This window comes from Aythya ferina (assembly GCF_964211825.1).
Source record: "Aythya ferina genome assembly, chromosome: 18".
NCBI lineage: Eukaryota > Metazoa > Chordata > Aves > Anseriformes > Anatidae > Aythya > Aythya ferina.
This window is the reverse complement of record NC_140317.1, coordinates 9,688,006-9,709,273: the sequence shown is the minus strand read 5'-3', so window position 1 is coordinate 9,709,273 and position 21,268 is coordinate 9,688,006. Positions and strand designations below refer to the sequence as shown.

At 38.6% G+C, this 21,268-nt stretch overlaps 1 protein-coding gene across 3 annotated transcripts in view; it reads left to right on the top strand.

Moving 5' to 3' along the window:
• The window catches only part of PITPNC1 (phosphatidylinositol transfer protein cytoplasmic 1), an 88,519-nt gene that overhangs the window by 24,633 nt on the left and 42,618 nt on the right, over positions 1 to 21,268 (top strand). For all 3 annotated transcript variants that reach the window (XM_084492201.1, XM_084492203.1, XM_084492202.1), the window contains exon 2: positions 15,439 to 15,587. Coding sequence is in view for 2 of the 3 variants with exons in the window: in XM_084492203.1 (XP_084348329.1) it covers positions 15,439 to 15,587 (149 nt within the window). In the remaining variant the exon portion in view is untranslated. The remainder of the gene's footprint in view (positions 1 to 15,438; positions 15,588 to 21,268) is intronic.

Sequence of the window (21,268 nt, the reverse complement as noted above, 5' to 3'; positions counted from 1 at the left end):
ATGCTTAGATTTGGTGTCTGTGGGATTCCCAGGTGTTTAAGGCAGAATTGGCAGGCAGGCGATACAGGAAAAACTAGCAAAGGAAAATCCAAAGCTGAAACTCTGACTTCAGTTCCTCTCTTCCACCTGTTATAATATAGCTTGGAAAGAAGTAGGCAATGAGAATCCTCTGAATTGTGAAAGTTTTATTTAAAAAAATAAAATTAAAAAAAAAAGTTGTAAAAAATCCTCTGAGTTAAATTGGATTACTTTGCTCTTTTTAGAAGGCTTATTTGGTTGTCAGATCTAAGGCTTTGTGTTCCGTGTTGATGTTCATTGTGTGTTTGTGTGTTAGAAATTATTGAAAGAATAGAAAATAAAGCAATAAATTAGTCATGCTTCCCAGCCTGTAGCTTTAACATCACCGAGTGTCATGGGAAAATGACATGAAGACACTGTATTGTCATCTGGCAGCCCTGAACGCAGCCTTGCATCTTTCCTTTCCTTAAATGAACTTTGTTTTACAACGCTCAGTTCTTCTGTGCCCAGTTTAGTTCCAGGCTTCACTTTAAACATCTTAAATATTTTAAAATGCTATCTACTGATTTTGCAATTCAAATAAGCTGCAGTCCAAGTTTGGTGTGATTCCCTCCCCCCCAACACACACACATTCTTTGGCATTAAGGATTATTTTTAAGACTCCTGAAGTATCTATTCTGTTTTATGCAATACCTGGAGTGTTGTGTTGTGTTTTTTTTTCTTTGCAAAGTAAAGAAAATCTTTGTTTATGTATCATATCTGCTTATTTGGTGCGAGCTGTTTGACATGCAGATTATGTCGGGGGACTATGCAGAATCACAGCAAGAGAAAGGGCACGTGGCTGCCTTCAAACACTCACCGAGTGTGTGCCTTCAGCATAGAAACCCCTAACTTGTATGCATGCCTGTGTCCCACTGGAGATGCCAGACTTCCTTCCACGTATTGCCCTACTTGTCAGCGTTTGTGCTCGCAGCAAGACAGCCGTTTGGCTCCGACAAAGTCACACTGCTGAGCTTCCCACAGAGCCAAGCTGAGAGCTGGCTCTCACTGACAGTTGTGGCCGGTTAAGCCAGCAAATGTCTTGTTCCTATCCTTTCAATCAGCAAGTAGGATTCTCTGCATTTATTTATTTTTAACTAATTGTGTGCAGCCTGCACAGAAGGCAGGATTCACGGTACTGTCAGCCTGGCTGTAGTGACGGGGACAGGCTTTGATAAGCTGAGATGGGGAGTGGGTTGAGCAGATCCTGAGGATCAAGGAAGATGCAGCCAAAGAATAAGCCCACCCTGCAGTGACACTGTGTAGCTTTAATTTGTCTTTCCGAGGTGCTGGGTAGCAGTTCAGCCGTGGCAGCGAGGAATTCCAAGTCTGCTGCCTGCCCAGATGGTTATCTGCTTCTCAGGAGAATTGTGCAGTCCACACTGAGCGTGAGGGGGGAGAGCAGATTAGAAAATCCAGGTTTCAGAGTCAGATAATTAACCACCAGCATGCCTTACATGTATTCATTCCATTCATTCTACACAGTGAATGCGAGGAAGGGAAGAACAGGAGGGATGTCCCACAGATGAACGAGCGGCTGGGAGGTGACAGCACAGATCCTGCTGCAACAGCCTGCCCCGGGCTCCCCCTGTGCCTCTGCTCTGGGCCACCCAGCTAAAACCTTCCTAGGCAAACTGCAGACCACAAGCCCACTTCAAATACCTTATTCTAGGATTTTCCCCTTTTTGGGAACTCCTAGAAGGTAGTGTTGACAGTCCCTCACTCCCTTCCAACCCTCAAGAGTTTTCAAACATAGAATATGAAAACAAAGCTGAGAAACATTGCACTAGACCACGTAGGTCTGCAAGGCAGGAAATTCTTTGACATGCTCTTGCCCAGCTTGTGAGCTGTAAAATAAAGCACTGAGTATTCACATCAAATGTTAGTGTTATTTGTTTAACAAAATTGGTAGTTCATGAAGTTTTTAGAATGAAAAATTCTTTCATAATAATTTTTCATAGTCACGTGCATGTAGAAATACCAGTAACAGAACCTGAAACAGTATAAAAGCAAGGTTTGAACTTTACAGCCGTACTGCTATGTGCTATGTTATGGGTGTTTAACTGAACCACGTGCATTTAAGTATGTTAGACTAAAATTTCATTACTGGTCTGTGAGATCAGTTTGAGCTTAGACTAATTTTTAGTGAGACTTATTCACGTTTTCTCCTTTCCTTTTCATCAATTACCTTTTTTGTTTCCTAAGGAATAATTTACAGCCACATAGCATATGTTTAAAAAACAAACAAACAAAAAAAAAAAACTATACACTTCTGAATGCTTTATTTTTATGAAAAGTACTAAGTTAATTGAAGAAGCAGACCGCAAACTAGTGGAAGGTCGAGCTGTGCCGGCATGCAACAAGTTTGTGTTCTTGCTGCCAGCTCTTTCTGCATGCTATTAAAAACCCAAATGCATCAGACAAAGAGCTTTCGTTGGGTTGCCATTGCTACAGCAACCACTTCCTCCCTGCGAGTTTGAACCAATGACTTGTTGAGAGTTTGTTGTTTGGGTAGCAGGAGAGGAAGCAATGATATCTCTTAAATTGTATTTTTAGACTAAGCCTGCTGTTGTGCTTTTTTTTTTTTCTTTTTTCTTTTTTTTTTTTCCTTTGTACTTCGTTTGTTTGCTTTGTTAATGATTGAGGTCTACAGCGAAACACTCCAGATTAATCTGACTTTTGTGTAAAACCAGTGTTTTCTGAAGTGTGTGCATGTGCAGTCTTTGGGCTGTGTGTTTTCCATTTTAACCATGTGGCTTTGGTAGCGGATCACAGCGCAGAGTGCTTGCATAAGCTGCCATCACATGACTATTGCTGAGCAGTGCTGCGGTCTGAAGGACTGTAGCAAGAAAACCAGGTTCGCTATAAAGAGATCTTATCTATTTATACATTTTGTTGTTATGGTTTTCAGCTTTATTCCCTGGTGCTACTGTACGCCCGAACTGTTATACCCAAAGGACACGCTCCAAATGACGCAGCTGGCTCTAACTAATGAGGAAGTGGTTAACTTGGAGTAGAAGCGCAGAAAGCTGCTTGTTCGCTTACGTCCAAAGCTGCTGGAGTCAACGGGACAGTCTTCCCATTGAGTCCAGCAGGATCTGTTCCAGCTGAAGCGGTGTTATGGAAACTTCTCTGTAGCAGAAGTCTGAACACCAAAGAACATTTTTTTGGGATGGAAAGAAAGATATTCCCAGTTACACATACCGAGGAACTGCCTTATCTGTTACTTGGGCTACAAAAGCCACTTAGAAGAGAGCACAGCCCGGCACAGAAGCAGGAACTACTCAGTCTTCTGCTGGCCCTGGTGATCATTACAGCTGGTGCTGATATCCAGCAGGGCAGGGCAGCAATAGCTGTCTTAGAACAGTATTTTAGTTCTCTGCTATCTTTCTATGGCTCCATTTTAGCATTGGATTCTCTGACACATTGCATATCTTCACTGATAAATTGCCAGCTACAATTCACAGCTCTTGTATAACAGAAGAGCAAGTGTGTCTGCGGAATATAGATGTATTTATTTGCTGTATAGCTCCAGAAATTATATCCCATTTAATCCCAAGTATTATCACTCTAATACTGCTAAAAGGTATTTATCTTTCTGTGTATCCTTATGATTACATATTTTGGCCATGCAGTGTTGGGGGGATGATAGTTCACCCTTATAAGTGTTTGAGTTTTTAATTAAATAAATTGGTTTGCAGTCCTTCATTTTACTAGATTCATCAGTTAAAATAATTGTGTTATTTATAATACATTACAGCTGACGGTATGCATGATTTTGATATCAGTTAAAGTTTTCATGGGCATTTTGCAGATGATGTTTAAAAGCACTTACAAAAAAAAAATACTGCATTTCACATTTTGGAGCAGGATATTTAAAATTAATGCACTATACAGATACAAGATCTTATTTCTCTAATCTTCCTAAGTAGGATGAACCCATATAATTCCTTCTGTGTTGGTTAACATCTACTACTTTGCGGTAATTTTCTGTACCTTGCACTGAATTCTTTGCAAGTTCTTTTCCAGAGGAGGTGCTGGTTGTGTTTGTAATGTTCTTGATTTTCCCTATGGTATTCATTTGGGGTCTGACACTGGACAGCAAAAAACGATGAGCGCTGCTGGAATGCTGAATGTTGTGACACCATCTGTTACAAACATCTGGAGGCCATATAGCTCCACATTTCTGTATTATGATAAAGTTGAATTACATCTATAGAGCCCATTGGAAGTCATTCTTTGCCTTCCTCCTCCCTTTATGTAATATTGAAAGAATGTCTGATCTGGAAGCTTTGGGGTCTATCAGTCAGGAATCTGGTCCTTCCAGGAAATTTTGTTTGTGCTTATGTAAGAGTTTCTAAAATCTGTTGTGCTGGAAAGCGGCAATTTCACTGATCCATATATTGTAAAAACACTTGCAGCTTCAGGGGGGAGAAGTTTCAAATGCTGTGTTCTGTCATCAGCCTAGACAAAGATGATGGATGGCAGGCACGTTGTCCCGAGCATCCTCACTGCTCCAGCACGTGCCCTCCCCAGGCATCACAAACAGTTGTATTGCCTCCTGCTGCAAGTTTCAGGTTGCCTGCCTGAGAGTTATGCAGCTGTGGTTTTGATTTTTCTATGAGTCAAAAGCAAGCAAACAGATTGCTACACAAAATTTACTTACTATGTAATTGACTTCATAAGTGTACAAAAGAAATCAGTGCAGGAGTAGTAAGTTGTCACTGTGGCAACTTATGTCAACAAAAGCTTTTTGTCACTTACAGATTTATAGAGTAGGTATTTGACTTGCAAATGTTTGTCCTAGTGAACTGCAGTGGCAAAATTTTGCCTTCTTTTGGTATTAGCTTTCAGATTTCATTGTATTTTATAAATCTGGGAGTGGAAAGTATGTCTTCATTTTCTTCTTATATAATTCAAGTCTTGCTTTTATGTACTCCCTTTCCTCAGATGATTGTAGATAATTTCAATATCCTCATCACCCTGATCTATAGCTTAAGTGTAGAGATGCAGGAGTGACCCGTACAGAACCCTCAGCTATTTGAAGACACAATTCTGTGAATTGTTATTTTAATCTTCAGGATGCAGGCATGAAACTGGTGTGTTTTAAAAATCAGATTTCAGAAGATCAGAAAGATGAAGCTTTGTGATAGTCCAGAATGTTTAATTGGAAGGAGCAAACAAAAATTGTCTGTTTCATTTTCTTCTGAAAAAGATTTTAGAAGGCAGGTTGAATTTATCCAGTTCTTAAGCCTGTACATGGTAAGTCCTATATTCTGATATTAATTTTTTTTTTCATTTGTGTTGGGTATCCTAAGAAAGTTTTCCCTTGTCCATATTTATAAGCAGAATTTCATTGGCTAAAATGCATCATCACAAACTTGCTTGCCAAAAAAACATAACTGCAGAATCGTTCCCCTCTGATTGTGACAAAGCTTATGGAATCCTTTGTAGTCTCTTCAATACTTCTAAATTCAAAGTTTACATGGATTTTTTTTTTCCTGAAAGCATCAAATTCTCTGTAGTTGGAAGTTGATATTTTCAGCATGAAACGGATTTTATAAGTCACAAAAATTAGTAATTACTGAAGAGTGATTAGAGAAAAGTAACCTGAGGGGAAATAAGTTCTACTTAAACATTAATCAAGTACCATTAGCCATGCAAAAAGAGAAAAATGATTTCTAACAAATATGAATAGATGCACACGTGTTTGGTCCATTTGTAGTTAAAGATAAACCTAGCCACCAAGCCTGGTTCTGTACTCTATCGAATTTTCAAGGGTCAAAGTACTTGTGCAACTCTGAATACTCCCAACTTAAACTGGGCTGAATTTAAATAAATACATAAATAAATCCTGCAGTTTGGAGGAGTTGCTTTTTGTGTCCAAACTCAGCTTTGTGGCTCAAGCTTCTCGGTGCATTGCATTGTCTAGCTGCTGTTGTCCTCTGCAGCACTTCCTTTCTCTAGCCAACAAAAATGCATTTCATATGCATGACACATAAGTTTATTTTCTTCTCCTTTTTTTCCCCCTAAATCTTTTTTATTTCAATGAAATAGCACATAGAGTTCTTGCTGTCTGGTTTAATAAAGCACGTTTCTTGCTCACTGCCACTAATCCTCGGAGAATGTGACTTCTCACTGCAAGAAAACCAGCTTGCTGTGTCACCCTGTACGCGGGGCTAGCGCGTGCTGCTGGAAAGGGATCAGTGACAGGATCAGGGAGGAAGTCCGTGCCCTTCCATTCTGACGTTTCGTGGAATATCTGAAATGGAAATAGTATTTTCCTGGAATATCAGGAAGTGGGCTTTGGTTACTAAAAGAAATGTTGTAAACTCTCCAAAACTATGTTGCAAGTTTTGCTTCATTTTACTGTATTCTGAGTTAAAATTTAAAAAAAGTTGAATGAACAGCTCTTTGAGCTTCAGTCTTCAGATTAACTACAGTCTCATGAATGAATTATCATTAAATAAAATATGCTTTTGTGTTGACTTACAAAATACATCAATAGTATTTGATAGTTATCAAACCAGTTGTGCACTGTAAGCCAAAGTGAATTTTGCCTGAAAAGGAATAAGCTGCAATTAAAAGCATGACATACTTGTGGCTTAATCAGAAGCAGGTACTCATAAATAGGGAACAACAGATGTGAAGAGAGCATTTCAGTATGCATAATTGACTGATTGTAAGTGGTCAAGCTACACAGTAAGTCCCTTTTAGCTCCTCTTTCTGTTTTTGTGAACAGAGGATATTTTGGACAATCACAAAAAATTACATGCAACCTTTGTAGGAAATATATTTATATTTATAAACCTAAATAATGAAGTATTATTGCTAATTATGTAAAAAGCACATAGTGTAAATGGTTGAAAAATTTAAACAGCTGACTCGCTGCAGAATATTGTTAATAAAAAACGATTCTTAAAAAACGTATGAGCTTGTACATTCAGGATAAACAGCTGTTTTTTTTCAATAGCACAGCTGGTGTAGAAATGCAAAATTACTAGCATTTGAACAGGACACGAGCTATATTTAGCAAAACGTATTTGCGTGTAAGCTGAAAATTTGCAACTTAATTTTCATTTCAGTGGAAATTGAAATGAGCAGAGTTGTACATGTATTAATCACAGATGTGAACCTGGTCCTATTAATTGCAGTATCATTCATTTAGGATATAAGCCATTAATGTGCCAGGATGCTTCAAATTTAGAGGAGACCATGTCTTTAGCTGAAAATACTGGGGAAAGGGTACTATTTTACTGAACATCTTATTTGTTAGTTGCTGCTGAACTTCCATGCATAGGAATTTTAACAGATAAAGTAATTTAAAAATGTAATTTCTTCCTTGAGAAAGGCAAAGCAAACATGAAAGCAGTAAGAATTGCACTTCATAGCGTGCAAAAGTCAACTGTTCCTGCTGCAGTTGTTTATTTGTGAGGCTACAAAAACATGTTCCCATGAACGTGGGCAATGCTAAAAAACGCTGCTGATGCAAGTCAGCAGATGTGTATTGCATCATGAATCACTGATGCATGCAGGAATTAATTGAAAGAAAGATTTCAAGCTCAACATTAAACTTTAACTAGTCTGATTCTTTATATATTACTAGTGTAAGTAACATTTACACCACTAAATAACTTTGGTTCAAGGCTCTCAAACTGTACACTGCATCATATTTACATTCAAATCTCAGGACCTAGGCATTTAGAGTGGTTATTACAGCCTTACTGCTAACGCTTTCTATAAAGCCTGCTCATCTGGCTGCATTTTTAACGTGAAAATTTTACTTTAAACCATTTATTGTATCCTAGTTCAGCCCAGTGCTGTGGCCTTCCTGACAACACTTTCTGTGTTTTCCACTCATAGCTTTAATTTACGCTATTAGACAAGCAAGGTCAGTTCCCTCCTTTCTACTGCAGTGAAGCAGTGGACATCCTGTAATAGGGACAGCCTTTTGCCAGAAATACATTCTGTATTTGTCAATTGGTGTCGGAAACTTTATGCAGGTTTCTGTCCTGAGGAGGAATGCATCAATCCCATAAATACACAAAATAACCCTTTGAAATGTGATTTCTCCTGCTGATAGTTAATGAGCATTGTCTTTGTCTCACATGGCTTCTTTTTCGTAAATGCACATTTTTCCCATTGCTGTTTTTTTCTGCGTTGCAGCTTTTGGTTCAGATGCTGCTGTAACTGCTCTTCAAGGCAGAGCACACCTCTGATGGGTTCAATCACAGCACACTTGGGACTATGGCCCTTGCTTAACTGGCAGCTCACTTAGTCTGTAACTAGATCAAGTCACTCAGGTAGCTTTTTGCTCTTACTCCTTCCTGTAACAAGTTAATTCTTCTGTTTTTCAGAAGATTCCTCTCTTGCATAGGTAACATAGATTTGCTTTTGGAGATAATATTTTAGAAAGCTACTGTTGCTTCTGAAACTACCTTCTTGTATTTGTGACTTGGGACAGCCACTTTAAAACAACAGCTCATAATAACTTCTTGGCACTTCGGGTATTTCTACACGGCAAAGTGAACACAGCACAAAGGTGCCTGGTTTGCTCCAAACACCGTAGCTTAGATACAAGAGGTCAAATAATATATTAGTGTAGACTCCACACGGAGCAACATACAGAGCTTTTCAGGCAGGCTAAATGAGATTTAATACCAATTCAGCAGCAGACAGGGTATCTCTGCAAGGCATTACACAGGGCTATCAAAACACCCCCCTTCTGCACTCTCTGTTTACTATTCATGCTTTTCTCGCAGAGTTTCCCAGGAGTCAAAACCAGCAGGACTCTTTTCACATGACCCTAGCCTACAATGTAGTTTTTCTAGCAGGAAAACCACTAGTTTAGAAATACAAGCTGCTACTTTCACACTGGTAAGTTGTACTACATGAGAGAGACTTCAAAGTTCCTGTTGACAGTGACAGTCCGTTTTCTTCCTGCTCGTTGCTGTCTGGGCAAAGAGAGCGGTGATGGCAGTGGCAGGAATGTGTCCAGCCGCAGTGATTTCCTTCCCTAGCAATGTCCTTCAGCACAACCTTGAGTGGCGGTTAATGTATGCTATAAGGCAAGGTGTTCGCTTCTTCACCCTGAAAGCCTGAGTCTAGCAGGGAAGCTGGCAGTTTGAAAGGGAAAGTAATTCCAAAAGTAGGCCCAGGAGGAGCTGATGCGGATCCGCCAGTGCGTGAAATATCAAATAGTAACACATCGTGCATTCCTCTCTGCTAGTTAAAACTAATCGAGGAATGTTAATAACAAGGAAGATAAATCACCTTGTCAGAACCTGGAGCTTGTGTCATGGAAAAGATTTTCTTAAATTATTCTTAATAGCTCTGAATCATCATCTACACAAGTGCGGGGATGGGAAGGCACAATCTGGGTGCTCGATCAGCCGCTGTTATAATTGCCCACATGTGAGGGCTCTGCGTTAACCTGAGGATGCATTAGGTATTTCCCGTTTCAGAAGGCAGACAGAATGATGTCTAATAACAATAATGTGAAGGATTTACAGTCACTGAGTGAGATAAGACAAACCACTTTTACTTAAGTAATTACTTTTTAGAATTGAAAAAATTTACAGGTGTGTCTTGTGGTAAAAGCACTGAGCTGGGGATCACTCGATTGAGGCAAAATTCCCTCTTCTATCGCATTTTTTTTATTTAATGCTGAAGTATTAATTTAATCTCTGTATCTGTTTCTCTTATAAAATGAGGATAATGTTTCTCTTGCCCATTTCCAATATCTAACTGTAAACTCTTCGTATATTCTTTCATTGTCTGAGACAGAAAATCTGGCAGCGTGGGGCTTAGGTCTTCACTGAGACCTAAAAACAAGACTTTCCAAAACCAAACCAAAGCACACAAAAGGAAACTTCAGAGTATCCTCCTAAACAAAGATATGTACTCAAGCAAATACATTTTCAAGCAAATTATTCCAGAAATTATCTCTGTTAAGAAAGTTGTTGTTAAGAGATGGCATGGAGTGACAGGTTGTGCACGTTTGGACAAGGAACTTCTCAGGGGATCACCATGCTTATCTCATGGTGGTACTTTGAGGAATAGACAGTAGTTGTTTTAAAAAATCCTAAACGTGGAAATGATTATACTGAGTAATATTTCTGTTATTCTTTTTAGCAAAAAAATCAGCCTTAAATGAAGTCTCGAAATGCATTCACTGAGGAGCACGCAGTCTTCCAGAGACTATGACGTGAAAGGAAATCCCAAGCATATCAGTCAGTTTTAAGTATTTAAGTATTGTTTTCTGCGAGTTTAAGTATTGTTTTCAGCATTCTCTAAATCAGAATTCCTTAAGGAAATTCCTACTTTTTTACCATAATCAATGCCCTTGGATTCAGTGTACCCAGACAGGTACAACTGAGGATGAAATTGGTTCATTACATTTTCTTGCAAGATGTAAATCTTTGCTGAATTAAGGTCAATGACAAAATGCCTGTTGCTATCAATGGAGACTTGATTCCACCATTGACAGCTGCCGCTGAAAGGAGCATACGTGTGCACGAACACGTCTCTTTCAGTTTAGCTGTTTCTGCTGGTCTCACTTTTTTCTGTTTTACCTTTGTAGTTTTCAGAGGACAGGCCAGGAAGCCACTGGTGTGTTTTAGCGTGAATCACTGAGAAATACTTTCCATTGTCAAAATACAGTGCTCTGAACAATCATTGCCTTAAATAAGTATAAAAGGCACTCTGCATCTCCTGGGCTCTGGTTTTTAACTACAGGGAGGGATCTTCCTCCTGGCTTGGAACAATAAGTCGCATAAATTGAATTGGCAGCACCATCCCTGATGCTTTAGTCCAGTTATAGAAAAGTGCAGATGAAAGAGTTCAACGATTCTTTTGAATACAATAATTGCCATTTAAGATGAAGCCAGTGTTACATCTGCTACGTTTTCTGTGAGCGTTCAGTTAAGAACTTAAAGGAATGGTATAAAAAATCAGATTATGGGTAGCTTTGTAGTAATTTATCCTTTGAGAGAATGATACTTTCTGCCGTCCACATAACATTTGAACAGCTGTATCAGAGGCTCTGTTGAAAGATTAGCATTAGATCAAAACCTGAGTAATGGTCAGTCAGTTTTCCTTGGCAAACCTGCAGGGGAGGAGCCCCATTAAATTAGAAATGGTGAAAGTATTCTCGTCAAATACATTAAGGGAGACTAGATCAAGCTTTGAAGAATTTACTTGATTTCACACAAGACTTGTCATAGAGCTAAAACACATCATAATAAACGCTGAGAGCAAGTTTCATTTATAGCCTAATTTGTTCTTCTCATTAGGCTGCTAACAAGACAGCCTGACAAAACTAAAGGCTGTGGTGTGGAAAAAGAAAGGAAAAAATGGCCACGTTTGTACAGAGATTCTCATTCATCTTCTGTTGAAGACAATGGAAGTTCTACAAATGAAAGATGTGTAGAGTGGACCTCTTATTTCTTCTGTCTCAAGAACTCCACAAAAGTGATTCTGCTCTCACTTACAAGTCCGATTGACCATCATTATGCTGTTGTTGACATAAGCCTTGTTTCTTGTGTGATTAAACTCCCAGTAGGCAAACACCATCTGCCAGCTGAAGAAAAAGAGAAGTCACTGGTGAGCCAACGTCTACCTCGTTGGGAGTTAAACACAAAGTATAGTACAAAAGCTACATAGCAATATCCTTAGAAAACTCCAACTCCATATTCAGTGCATTTGTTTGTTGAAGCTCTGCCGCTGACATTGAAGAAATTTTCCTCCATTAAGCTGAAGAGCTCTCAGATGAAGAGCTTTTCTCCCAAGCCAAATACAGATCAGGTGCCACTGCATGAAGTTGTACTGACTTCCCTGACACCGTATGTGGTCCTGGAAGACTCTTTTGTAGCTAGGCACATCGAAATTCACATAGTGACAAGAGCAACATAAATAATAGTGGTGTATCAGTTTATCCTGGCAGGGATGGTGACTCTCGATTACTGCTATAAAATGTTTCTTAGTGTTTATTTCCCTATAACATTGATAGGAACTTAGAAAAAGCTGTGAAGGCTTTTTCAGGCCTTTAAATTTCAGCAAGTTCTAAAATATATGTCTTTGCTTTGGTTTTTATTCATGTAAATACAAACATACACTTTTTAAAAGAAGATTTTATATGAAATTATACTTCTGTACTCTTTGGCTTGGTAAAATACTAGAATTATTACTAGGTCCAATCTTTCTTGATCTTTCTCTAGAATTATATTAAAATGCTATGAACCAGATAACAACAAATAAATGGCAAACAGAGGAGCTAAGTTACCTTCTTTAAAATGCATGTAAAAGTGTGCTGCTTTCACAGAATGCAACTACTTGCTGGCAGGACTGCACAGTTATTTCAGTAGCACTGAAAGGAAGATATTTTCACTTGACTGGTGTCAAATCCGAAGTTATCCCCTGGGGAGAGGCGAGTAGCTCTAAGATTGCTGCCGAAGAGCTGTCCAGCACCAGTTACGGTGCCTTCAGTTCCCTTCAGCATCTCCCAAGTGCCAAGCTGGGCTGCCTTTGATACAGTCTGTGAGATCTGAGGGATAAGTGGAATACACGCAATTCTGAGTCTCATCAAGTAGAACTTTTCTCTAAGCACTGACTGTGCAACATCTGTAAGGTAATTTCTACATGATACTGCTGATTATCTTCTGAACAGTGCAGCAGGTATGTAGCTTAGCCATTCTTAACCATGTGCTCAGAGTGATTTACAGGTGTTGTGATTTGATATTTTGCTTGCAGTTTATGGTAGTATGGGTCCATGAAAGAACAACAATCTCTCTCCTAGCAAAACATGTTGTTAAAGGTGGGTATCTGATTCATGACTCTGGAGCCAGTGAATGCCTTCGTACAACCCCATGTGAGATATCTGTATTTGACCATTAAAACTGAGAGTAAAATTGCAAAGGACTGCGTGGAAGTAGAAAATTGAAGCATGCAGTGATGCATGCAATTGTGAAGTGCTTTCCAGAGTTTCCTGTGAGATGTCCATATGTCTATGGGGACTAAAAGTAGAAGGGGAAAAAAAAATCTCAATAGAGATCTCAGTAGTGATGTTGGCTTCATGGCAAATTTTAATTGCTCTCCCCCTTTCCTTAGCTAACCTTTTCATGTTCCACAAGCTATAAATTACTTACCTCTTTCTTTCCATTAGAAGATAAGCACCTTATCACCTCTCCTCTTTTCTAACATCCTTATCACTCCTCAGGCAGTATCTTTACTCTCAGGTGGTCTGATTGATACATATCTAATTAAAGCAGGGCATTTTTTCCTCAGCTTTTATTCAGCTTTGAAGTATGTTGCTTTGATTTTGGAACTGAAGAACAGCTTCAAGTGCCTGAAAGTTCTCCCTTTTCCAGCAGTACTAGCTGGTCAAATAAAATGTATTTGCTCTGTCTACAAACTTTGCCTTGGCTGCGTACCAGTGCGTTCATGTATTATTAGTGAAGTGGAGAAGGCAGATTTTCATGAAACCGGTTCAAGTGTGTGATGAGGGTGACAGCTCTTCAGAGCCTTGAAGCTTAGAACAAAATGTTTAAAATATGATGAGATAGAGAAGCAAGGAATTCAGTAGAGACTGAGGAAGATAACTAGATTAGCAAGAAAAAATATTTTAGTGCTCATCTATTGAATGGGTACATCTTGTTTGATGAAGAAGCTGAAGTTATAGGCAGGACATCAAATTGTTTAAATAGCATTATTCTACCTGCTGTTTTAGTGGATGTCTTAGGAATGTTTCTATACACTGATTTATCTAGATTAGGTTCTCCAGAGTTATGTAGGCTATAAAGAGAAAGAACAATCATTCAAATAACAAAAAGTCATCAATTCTCTCTAATTATGAGGAGAAAGGAGAGGAAGAAACATTAGATGCATAACTGAAATTTCTGGGCAGCTCTAAGTTGCATAGCCAGCAGGAATGCTGAGATTTACTGATTTTCAAACGTTGCAAGGGTCACAATTTCACAAGTAATCGGCTTGACTGGTATGACACTCTCCAGTTTTATGACAACGGTATCTTTTATTTTTCTTCTTTGCTGTTTTTTCATCTTTACTAGTTCTAACAAGTTTTAAGAGTGGGTTGTGTTCTTCAGTGAGAGGAGGTTTTTGAGGAAAAGCAATGAAAAAGAAATCCACTGAAATTACCGAATTAGCCTAGAGATCCAAGGAGTATCACTCCTACCCTAGGGCACCCTTTTATTCTTAAAGAACTTTCTATAAACTTGAGGCATTTTTAGTGCCTCAGAATTATCAGCTGAAAGGCACTTGGTTGATATAAATCATTTGCTTCACTGTTGTAGTGTGTGCCTGGCCAGAAAGGAGCAGGAACTCTATGCTGTTCTGTCCATTGAGTGCCATGAAGGCACCTACTCCTTATTGATTTGTTTAGCAAGGCCACCTTGTTGATAGTTGTTAATAAGGTCTCGTGGGTTGGCTTTTTTTGTTTAGCTCTTTTTTTTTTAATCTCTTTTGATTTGGGGTTTTAGTGTAAAGTACATAGTAGGATTGCTGTTGATATGTGATAATCATAAGAATCTCACCATTTTCTGAGGTCAGACTGTCACTGCATTTTTGTTTGTCTATGCTGAGCTAGTACATGGCAACTTTGTGTAGTAGCTGAGCCATTCTCTAAATTCACAGGCTATCCTTTGTCTTTAAAGTGATTGATGTAATTGAAGTGATTGGCATGTATATGCCTAAATAAATTACTTTGGGAGAGAGGTGGATCCAAATGGAGAAAACTGGTTAGGTCCAAAGACAGTTTGTTGTAAGAACCATGGTATGTTCAAGAATGTGGAAGGAACTTCAATAAGAGTAAAATCTGAAAACAGAAAATGTATGGGAAAGTAAAATTTAATCTAAATACTTTGCTAATGAAGATTTAGAGATGTATTTTTTGTTACATTGCTCTGGAGACAAAAGCCCAAGTGTAGATGCAGACATACTGGAAAGAAAAAGAAAAAAAAAAAAAAAGTTAATTGACGTTGCAACAATTTATTTCTCTGTAATTGCAGCTCCTGGGTTTTGGCTTCCTAAGTAACTTGAAAATCTATATAAAACAGATCATTTATGTGCTCAGACTTATGTTAATAATATTGCCAAATCACTCTTCTAAAACTTCTTTTTCTAAGTACTTGGAAAAGTACTTAGTATTTAGTACTTTTCCTGTTTTTTCTACAAGTGGTACCCTGGATTTGATTAGATAATGGGAGGACCCTGGCTCATAAGTCTGAATGAGGCTTCAAAAAACTGCTTTTCATCCCTTGAAGTACCTGTTATTTGCACATACTGATATATCATTGTATGACATTGATTTATGAATACTCGTGTATTAGATAAAGCTAACACATTGTTCTTGATTTTGCTTTGCAGTACAGAATTGGACAGTTGTACATGATAAGCAAGCACAGCCATGAGCAGAGTGACCGAGGTGAAGGTGTGGAAGTGGTGCAGAATGAGCCCTATGAAGATCCGAATCATGGCAATGGCCAGCTAACAGAAAAACGGGTCTATCTCAACAGGCAAGTGCACAGAACTGCTTCTCTTAGCATGGGCAGTAATAAAAATTTGTGATGAATATCCGTCTCAGGCCGTAGCCTTTCTTTTTCAAGCAGAATAGGTTCTCATGAACAAGTGCAGCTTCCTAGGAGATTGAGGGTAGACCCATGCTTGAAACTGAGATCAGTCATTCTTTCTTCTAGAGTACCTTTTCAAAGAGAAAGAATTCTAACTCGAAGTTTGAGATGTACTGAAAATCAGAACTTCTGTTTTCTTCCACTTAACTGTTTGTCATTCTGTTTTCCAAAATTACCAACCCAAAACAAACAAAAAACTAAAATGGTTTAAGGGTTTTATGGGCCCACAGATTCCACTCTGACTTTATTACATATTTGCTACTTGACTTTAAGTGAGCATAATACTCCATAATTTCTAAAGTAAACACTACTAATGTTGATTCCATTAAATTTCACTTAACCTGAATCATTGCCATACCTACATCCCATTTAAGACTTAAACAGTTAGTCAGGCTTGCATCCCTTAATCATTTGGGGATTCTATTTTTATCTTGACACTAAAATCAGAATGGTTTTAAGCATTCAAAAAGTAATACCTTAATGTTTATAGCACATTATAAGAGCCTTTGAAGGCATTAACATGAAACGCTCTAAAGTATTAGGATTTTTCTTTTTAAAGAAGACTTACTTTCTTTCAAAAGGAAAAAAATTGTTTTGTTTTGTTTTTACAGAATTCCTAGCTCATCATCCACTGCATGTAGATTGAACATAGAAGAGGTGCATTAAAATTAAGGAAACTTTAAACAGCTTTTTTAGCTGATAATTAATGTAATGTCTTAGGGTAGCAATTAACCTTCTGGGTCTTGATATAGTCAGTTTCTCACTTCATAATGTTTTTGCAAAACCAGTGCCCCATTTTTGGTGATAAAAGATTTGCCACAGTAAAGTGAATTGACATTATGAAGTAGCATTAGTCTTGCACAATTATGAACTGCTGTACTAAAATGACAGGCTGGAAGACGTGATGGGGAAAAAAATTGCTTTTGTTACCACAAAAGTTCCATCATTTCTTAAAGTGAAATATGTGTCTCTTCCTATGGTGAAATTATACTGCTGTGAATCAATGTCTCTACACTCAAAGGACTGAGATTTTTTTATATTTATATTTATTTAAATATATATGTCTGCGTCCTGTGAAATATATTGCTCAATCTGCTGCCACTTTTATTATTGCTGATCTAATTGAATATTGCTGCTTTTCTGATGTTCTTTTATTCCCCTTGGCCTGCCTCATTTTTATTACACTTTTTATGCTCTGCAGCCTTTGATTGTGGGCACAGGAACACTATAGCTCTTTCTTCTACATTGCAAGTTATTCCTCCATTGCAGTCCTGACATATCTAACCTTAACTCAGGCTAAATTGAATCATCACCAGTAACATTGCACTCTTACATACATACGTTCTGATAATATATTTTGCCAGCATTCAATATTACTGTGAATGTAGTTCTTTTTTTTCTCACAGGCTATGTATAAGACAGTAAAAATCAATAAATTTGTTCTTGTCGTAGAGCTCCCAGAAATTTTGTTTATGTTTCTGGATATTTCTTTCCTTCCTATTATGAAGAAGTAAGGAATTAGGCACTGAAGATTATGCTCAGAATCACCACTTCAGAGTAAGTCAGAATAAGACATACCTGGGAAGCGTACTGCTTCTGGCAGGGCAGGCAATGCACCAGAGGATCCCAGACCCAAAGATGGGTCTGAACATTGAGAAAGAAGATTCACATGCCTTCAAATTTCCCACAAATTTGGGAAATTCATCTACTATGGATGTTTGAAGTCAGGTTTAATGACAGGCACCTATTCCTCCTGTACCAGTCCTGTTCTGTGGACTGTAGCTGTGTGTGGAGAGTATGTGGAGTCCTGTAGCTGATTGTGGAGATAGGCAACTCTGTCCCTCACACACTCTCTTTGAGACTGTCTGTGTCCTAAGATAGCAAACGCAATTACATGTCGTCATTATGCATATCTTTCAAGGACAGTCTGTGTTTTCTCCTTACTGCACACTCTTATGAGATCTAAGCATAGTCTATTTATGATTGTTAAAATGTTATTAAATGAACAATCAAAAGTAATAACTTATATGCAACTACATATAAACAGGCTGCATAAAGCTCAGTTTCCCCCCCCAGTCAGATAACTGCAACAGAGTTTAAAATTAAAACTTGTTTTGGAAAGTCTTGATTTTTCCATTTACTTAGGTCTGTATTAGTGAAATAGAAACCTCTATATGCTTCTATGACACTGTGGTTTAGCAGAAACTTAAGTCTGAATTTATAACGGTTGTGGTTTCATTTTTTTTTTTTTTTAATGAGGAAATCCAGTGGGTTTCCTCTGTGTTAAGAGGGATGCTTTAATTGTTTTCAGACTGGTAGCATGGCCCTTGACTTTGGAAGGATTAGAATTGATCCAGTTGATGATGATTTACAGATAAGACCTTGTAACACCTCATTGCTTGACTCCAAACTCAGTTCCCTCGTAAGGGACTACCTTACAAGAGCCTTTGTTAAGTGTGAGTTTATGGTATTCGAGTTAAACCGCTTCCTGTACCGCTGTACAGGAGCTTTGGTCAAGTACTTATTTCACTGTATTACCATTGCTGTAATGCCTCTGTAGATGAGAACTACGTGTATGGCTACAAATAGCCACACTGCTGCTTCTGCAGTGGTATCCGTCATGCTTACAGCATGGAAACTACACTATTTAAATAGCCATTTTGGGGATACCTAACTAAAAAAAAAAAAAAAAAATCTTAGTTTTTATAAGGCTAACACAATGCATTCAGAGATAAGGTGTTACCTGCCCTTCCTGCTACAAATTGCCCTTGTGCCACAGAAGTCCAACCAAAAGTACTTTCTGGGAAACAAGTCCAATGGAAAATATGAGTTGTCGTAGCTTTCCTGCTACTCCATTGGACTGGATAACAGCCTTTCCCACAAGAGATATTGAACACTGCATGATGCTTTCGTAAAAGAACCCCAGAACAGTATCAAGGTCAATAAGGCAAGGAGGACTCAGGGAATGCAGAACTGGAGAACCGGCAGTTCTGCAATGCTTTGCCAAATCTACCCCAGCCCCAATGAGATAAGAAGCAGAGATACTAGGTATTAGAGCATACAGTTTTCCCTCCATCTTTCTTTCCGGTGTTAATAATCTTTGATTTCCTTTATTCTCTACTTTTCTTTTCCAGTCACTAGTGTAAATTAAATTACTTTTCTTGTCATGGTTAAATTCAGGGATGAAAAGATGCAGAAATTGTATATTGGCTTGATGGTTTTGGCTTTGAATTGGCAGGAACAGGCATCCGTTTCTGCTTGCACAGCTGATCTTGGCCCAAATATCCCGTTCTAACACTGCTGCACATCTTAAATGATGTGCAAGCAATTGGTCTTCAAAATTTTGCCTCCATATTTTTCAGGTGGTCTGATTTGTTTTTGCAGCCATTCAGCACGGGATACCTTCTCGCACCAGTCTGCCCTAAGTTGTGAAGGAGTATCCCTCCAAAGAGACCGGCACCATAGGGGTTTGGGCAGCTTCACACAATCATAGGCGTTGTCCTCTGTGCTTTGCAACATGCTCATGAACAAATGAGATGCTATCTTCAGTGCCTACATAGGTCTAGCAATATTTGTGGTATTTATGCCTCCACTGTTGTTCAAGACAAGCAGCAAGCTGCAGTTTCAGAGCTAAAAGCATCACAATTTCACAGCCAAAAGCTTCTGTAGCTATAATGTTCCTAGTGTTTTTTTTTATTTCCCTGAGGAAATCTGCACTTTTATATTTCAGTGATTGGTTCTTGGAAAGATGTATGCATTATTTTCATTTATCTTTTCTTGTCTGCTAATATTTTAATTCTTACACTGGGTTAGGCTGGAATGCCTGTAAGAAGCACTTTCTACATGCTGAGAGACTGAACTTCATCTGGGGAAGAAAGAAATAAACAATGAGAATGTGATCCATGGATACCTGTGCCACCAAAATAAAAAACTTAAAATATAAAAGCACAAAATGAGTAGCTGTATATTAACAAAGACCTTACTAGTACAGTTGTCTAGTGTCAGCCTTAGTTAGATTCAGAATTGTTTACTGCCTTTCCATTCCTGCTGGAGCGTTGTTTTCAGGAATTTGAAAGTCTGATTTTATTATTTAGGAATTAGAGTGAAGTTTAGCAGGGGTAAGGGAGTCAGCAGAACGATGGTCCTAAAAAGATACTGACAAAAGACTGACAAAATAACCAAACGACCTGGTACAATGAAGTCTATTATGCAGTATTTAAAATGCTGCTGAAAAGACTGTAGAGAAGAAAGAAAATGTGGTTTTGAGCAATGTCATCAAAGAGCAAAAGTCAATGCACTTGACTTTGAATCTTTAGATAACGTGCTAACGTCTGCATATCGCCTCTGGACAAATACAATATTTATGTGTAGCTAGATCATGGTTAAACAAACCTTAATGATCCAAACTCTCTATTTTCCCCAGAAGTTTGCTAACATGGAAAGTTATTTTACTTTCAGCACAAACGGTTATCTGAGCATAGCTGTTTGAAACATTTACAGTTGGAAAATTGAGGTTTGAAAGCATCTGCTTTAGTTCAGTAAAGGTTCGGTCTTAGCCTGGGTGATCTCTCAACACGTCGCCAGACTAACACAATTTTAATTGAGTCCCTGAAGTAAAATGAGATTTGCAGTCTCCAATGGTCTGCCTTTTTTGAGTGGCTAGTGCTGGATCTTTGTTACTGACAGGTTAAGTGATCGTAATTGATGTCATTAGGAAAGGCTCGGATGGTGTATTTGCTTGAACTTGCCTTCTCTTTAAAGTGCATGTTTGTTCATCACTTACTGGGTACCCTAAGTGACTAGAATTCTGGAAATGAGACACCTGAGATGCATAGTAAATAAAATGCTCCTGATTTTCCAGAGTATTATTTAATTACCCTTTAATGATCTTTTTATTTGCTGCATCCATCTCCATGTCTTTCATTTCTTATTCCCCTGCTGTAGTACCACGGCATTGATAAGATCTCTTGACAGACTGTGCTCTGAGTTATGACATCAGTTCCATTAATTCTCTTTGCTCTTGTGGTTTGCATTCCCCATCAGCAAAATGGGACTGATACCACCTGCCAGCGTCACAGAGGTGTTCTGAGTGATTTGCTAATTTTAACATAAAAGCTTCATAGTTGAGAGTTGGTGTTGGCAGCATGGGGAAAAAGTGTACACGAGGTGAGTTGAACATAAGGGTTTGTGTGCCAGCAAAGACTGTGGAGGAAGAAGAAACGGTCTGTAAGAACAAATAATGGAGTCAAGATGGAAATGGACCGGCACCATTAGTCACTCTGATTAAAGAGTGCCTCCCTGTGGCTAAGGGTACTGTGACACGGACACTCCTCACAAGGTCTAACCTGCTGGGTCCTCCGTGACCAAAGGCTGGAGGCAAATTCTTGAAACCTGCATTGGTACCTGAAGTTAGATCTGATCAGGGGTCACTGGCACCATATTGCTTGTTCTGAGAGAACAAACTGCTGTGGCATCATGTACACTCGTGGAGAAATCTGAGGAAGAATGCATATTTTATGGAAATATTGTGAAGTCTAGGTATTACTGTGCCCTGTGAAACACAGATT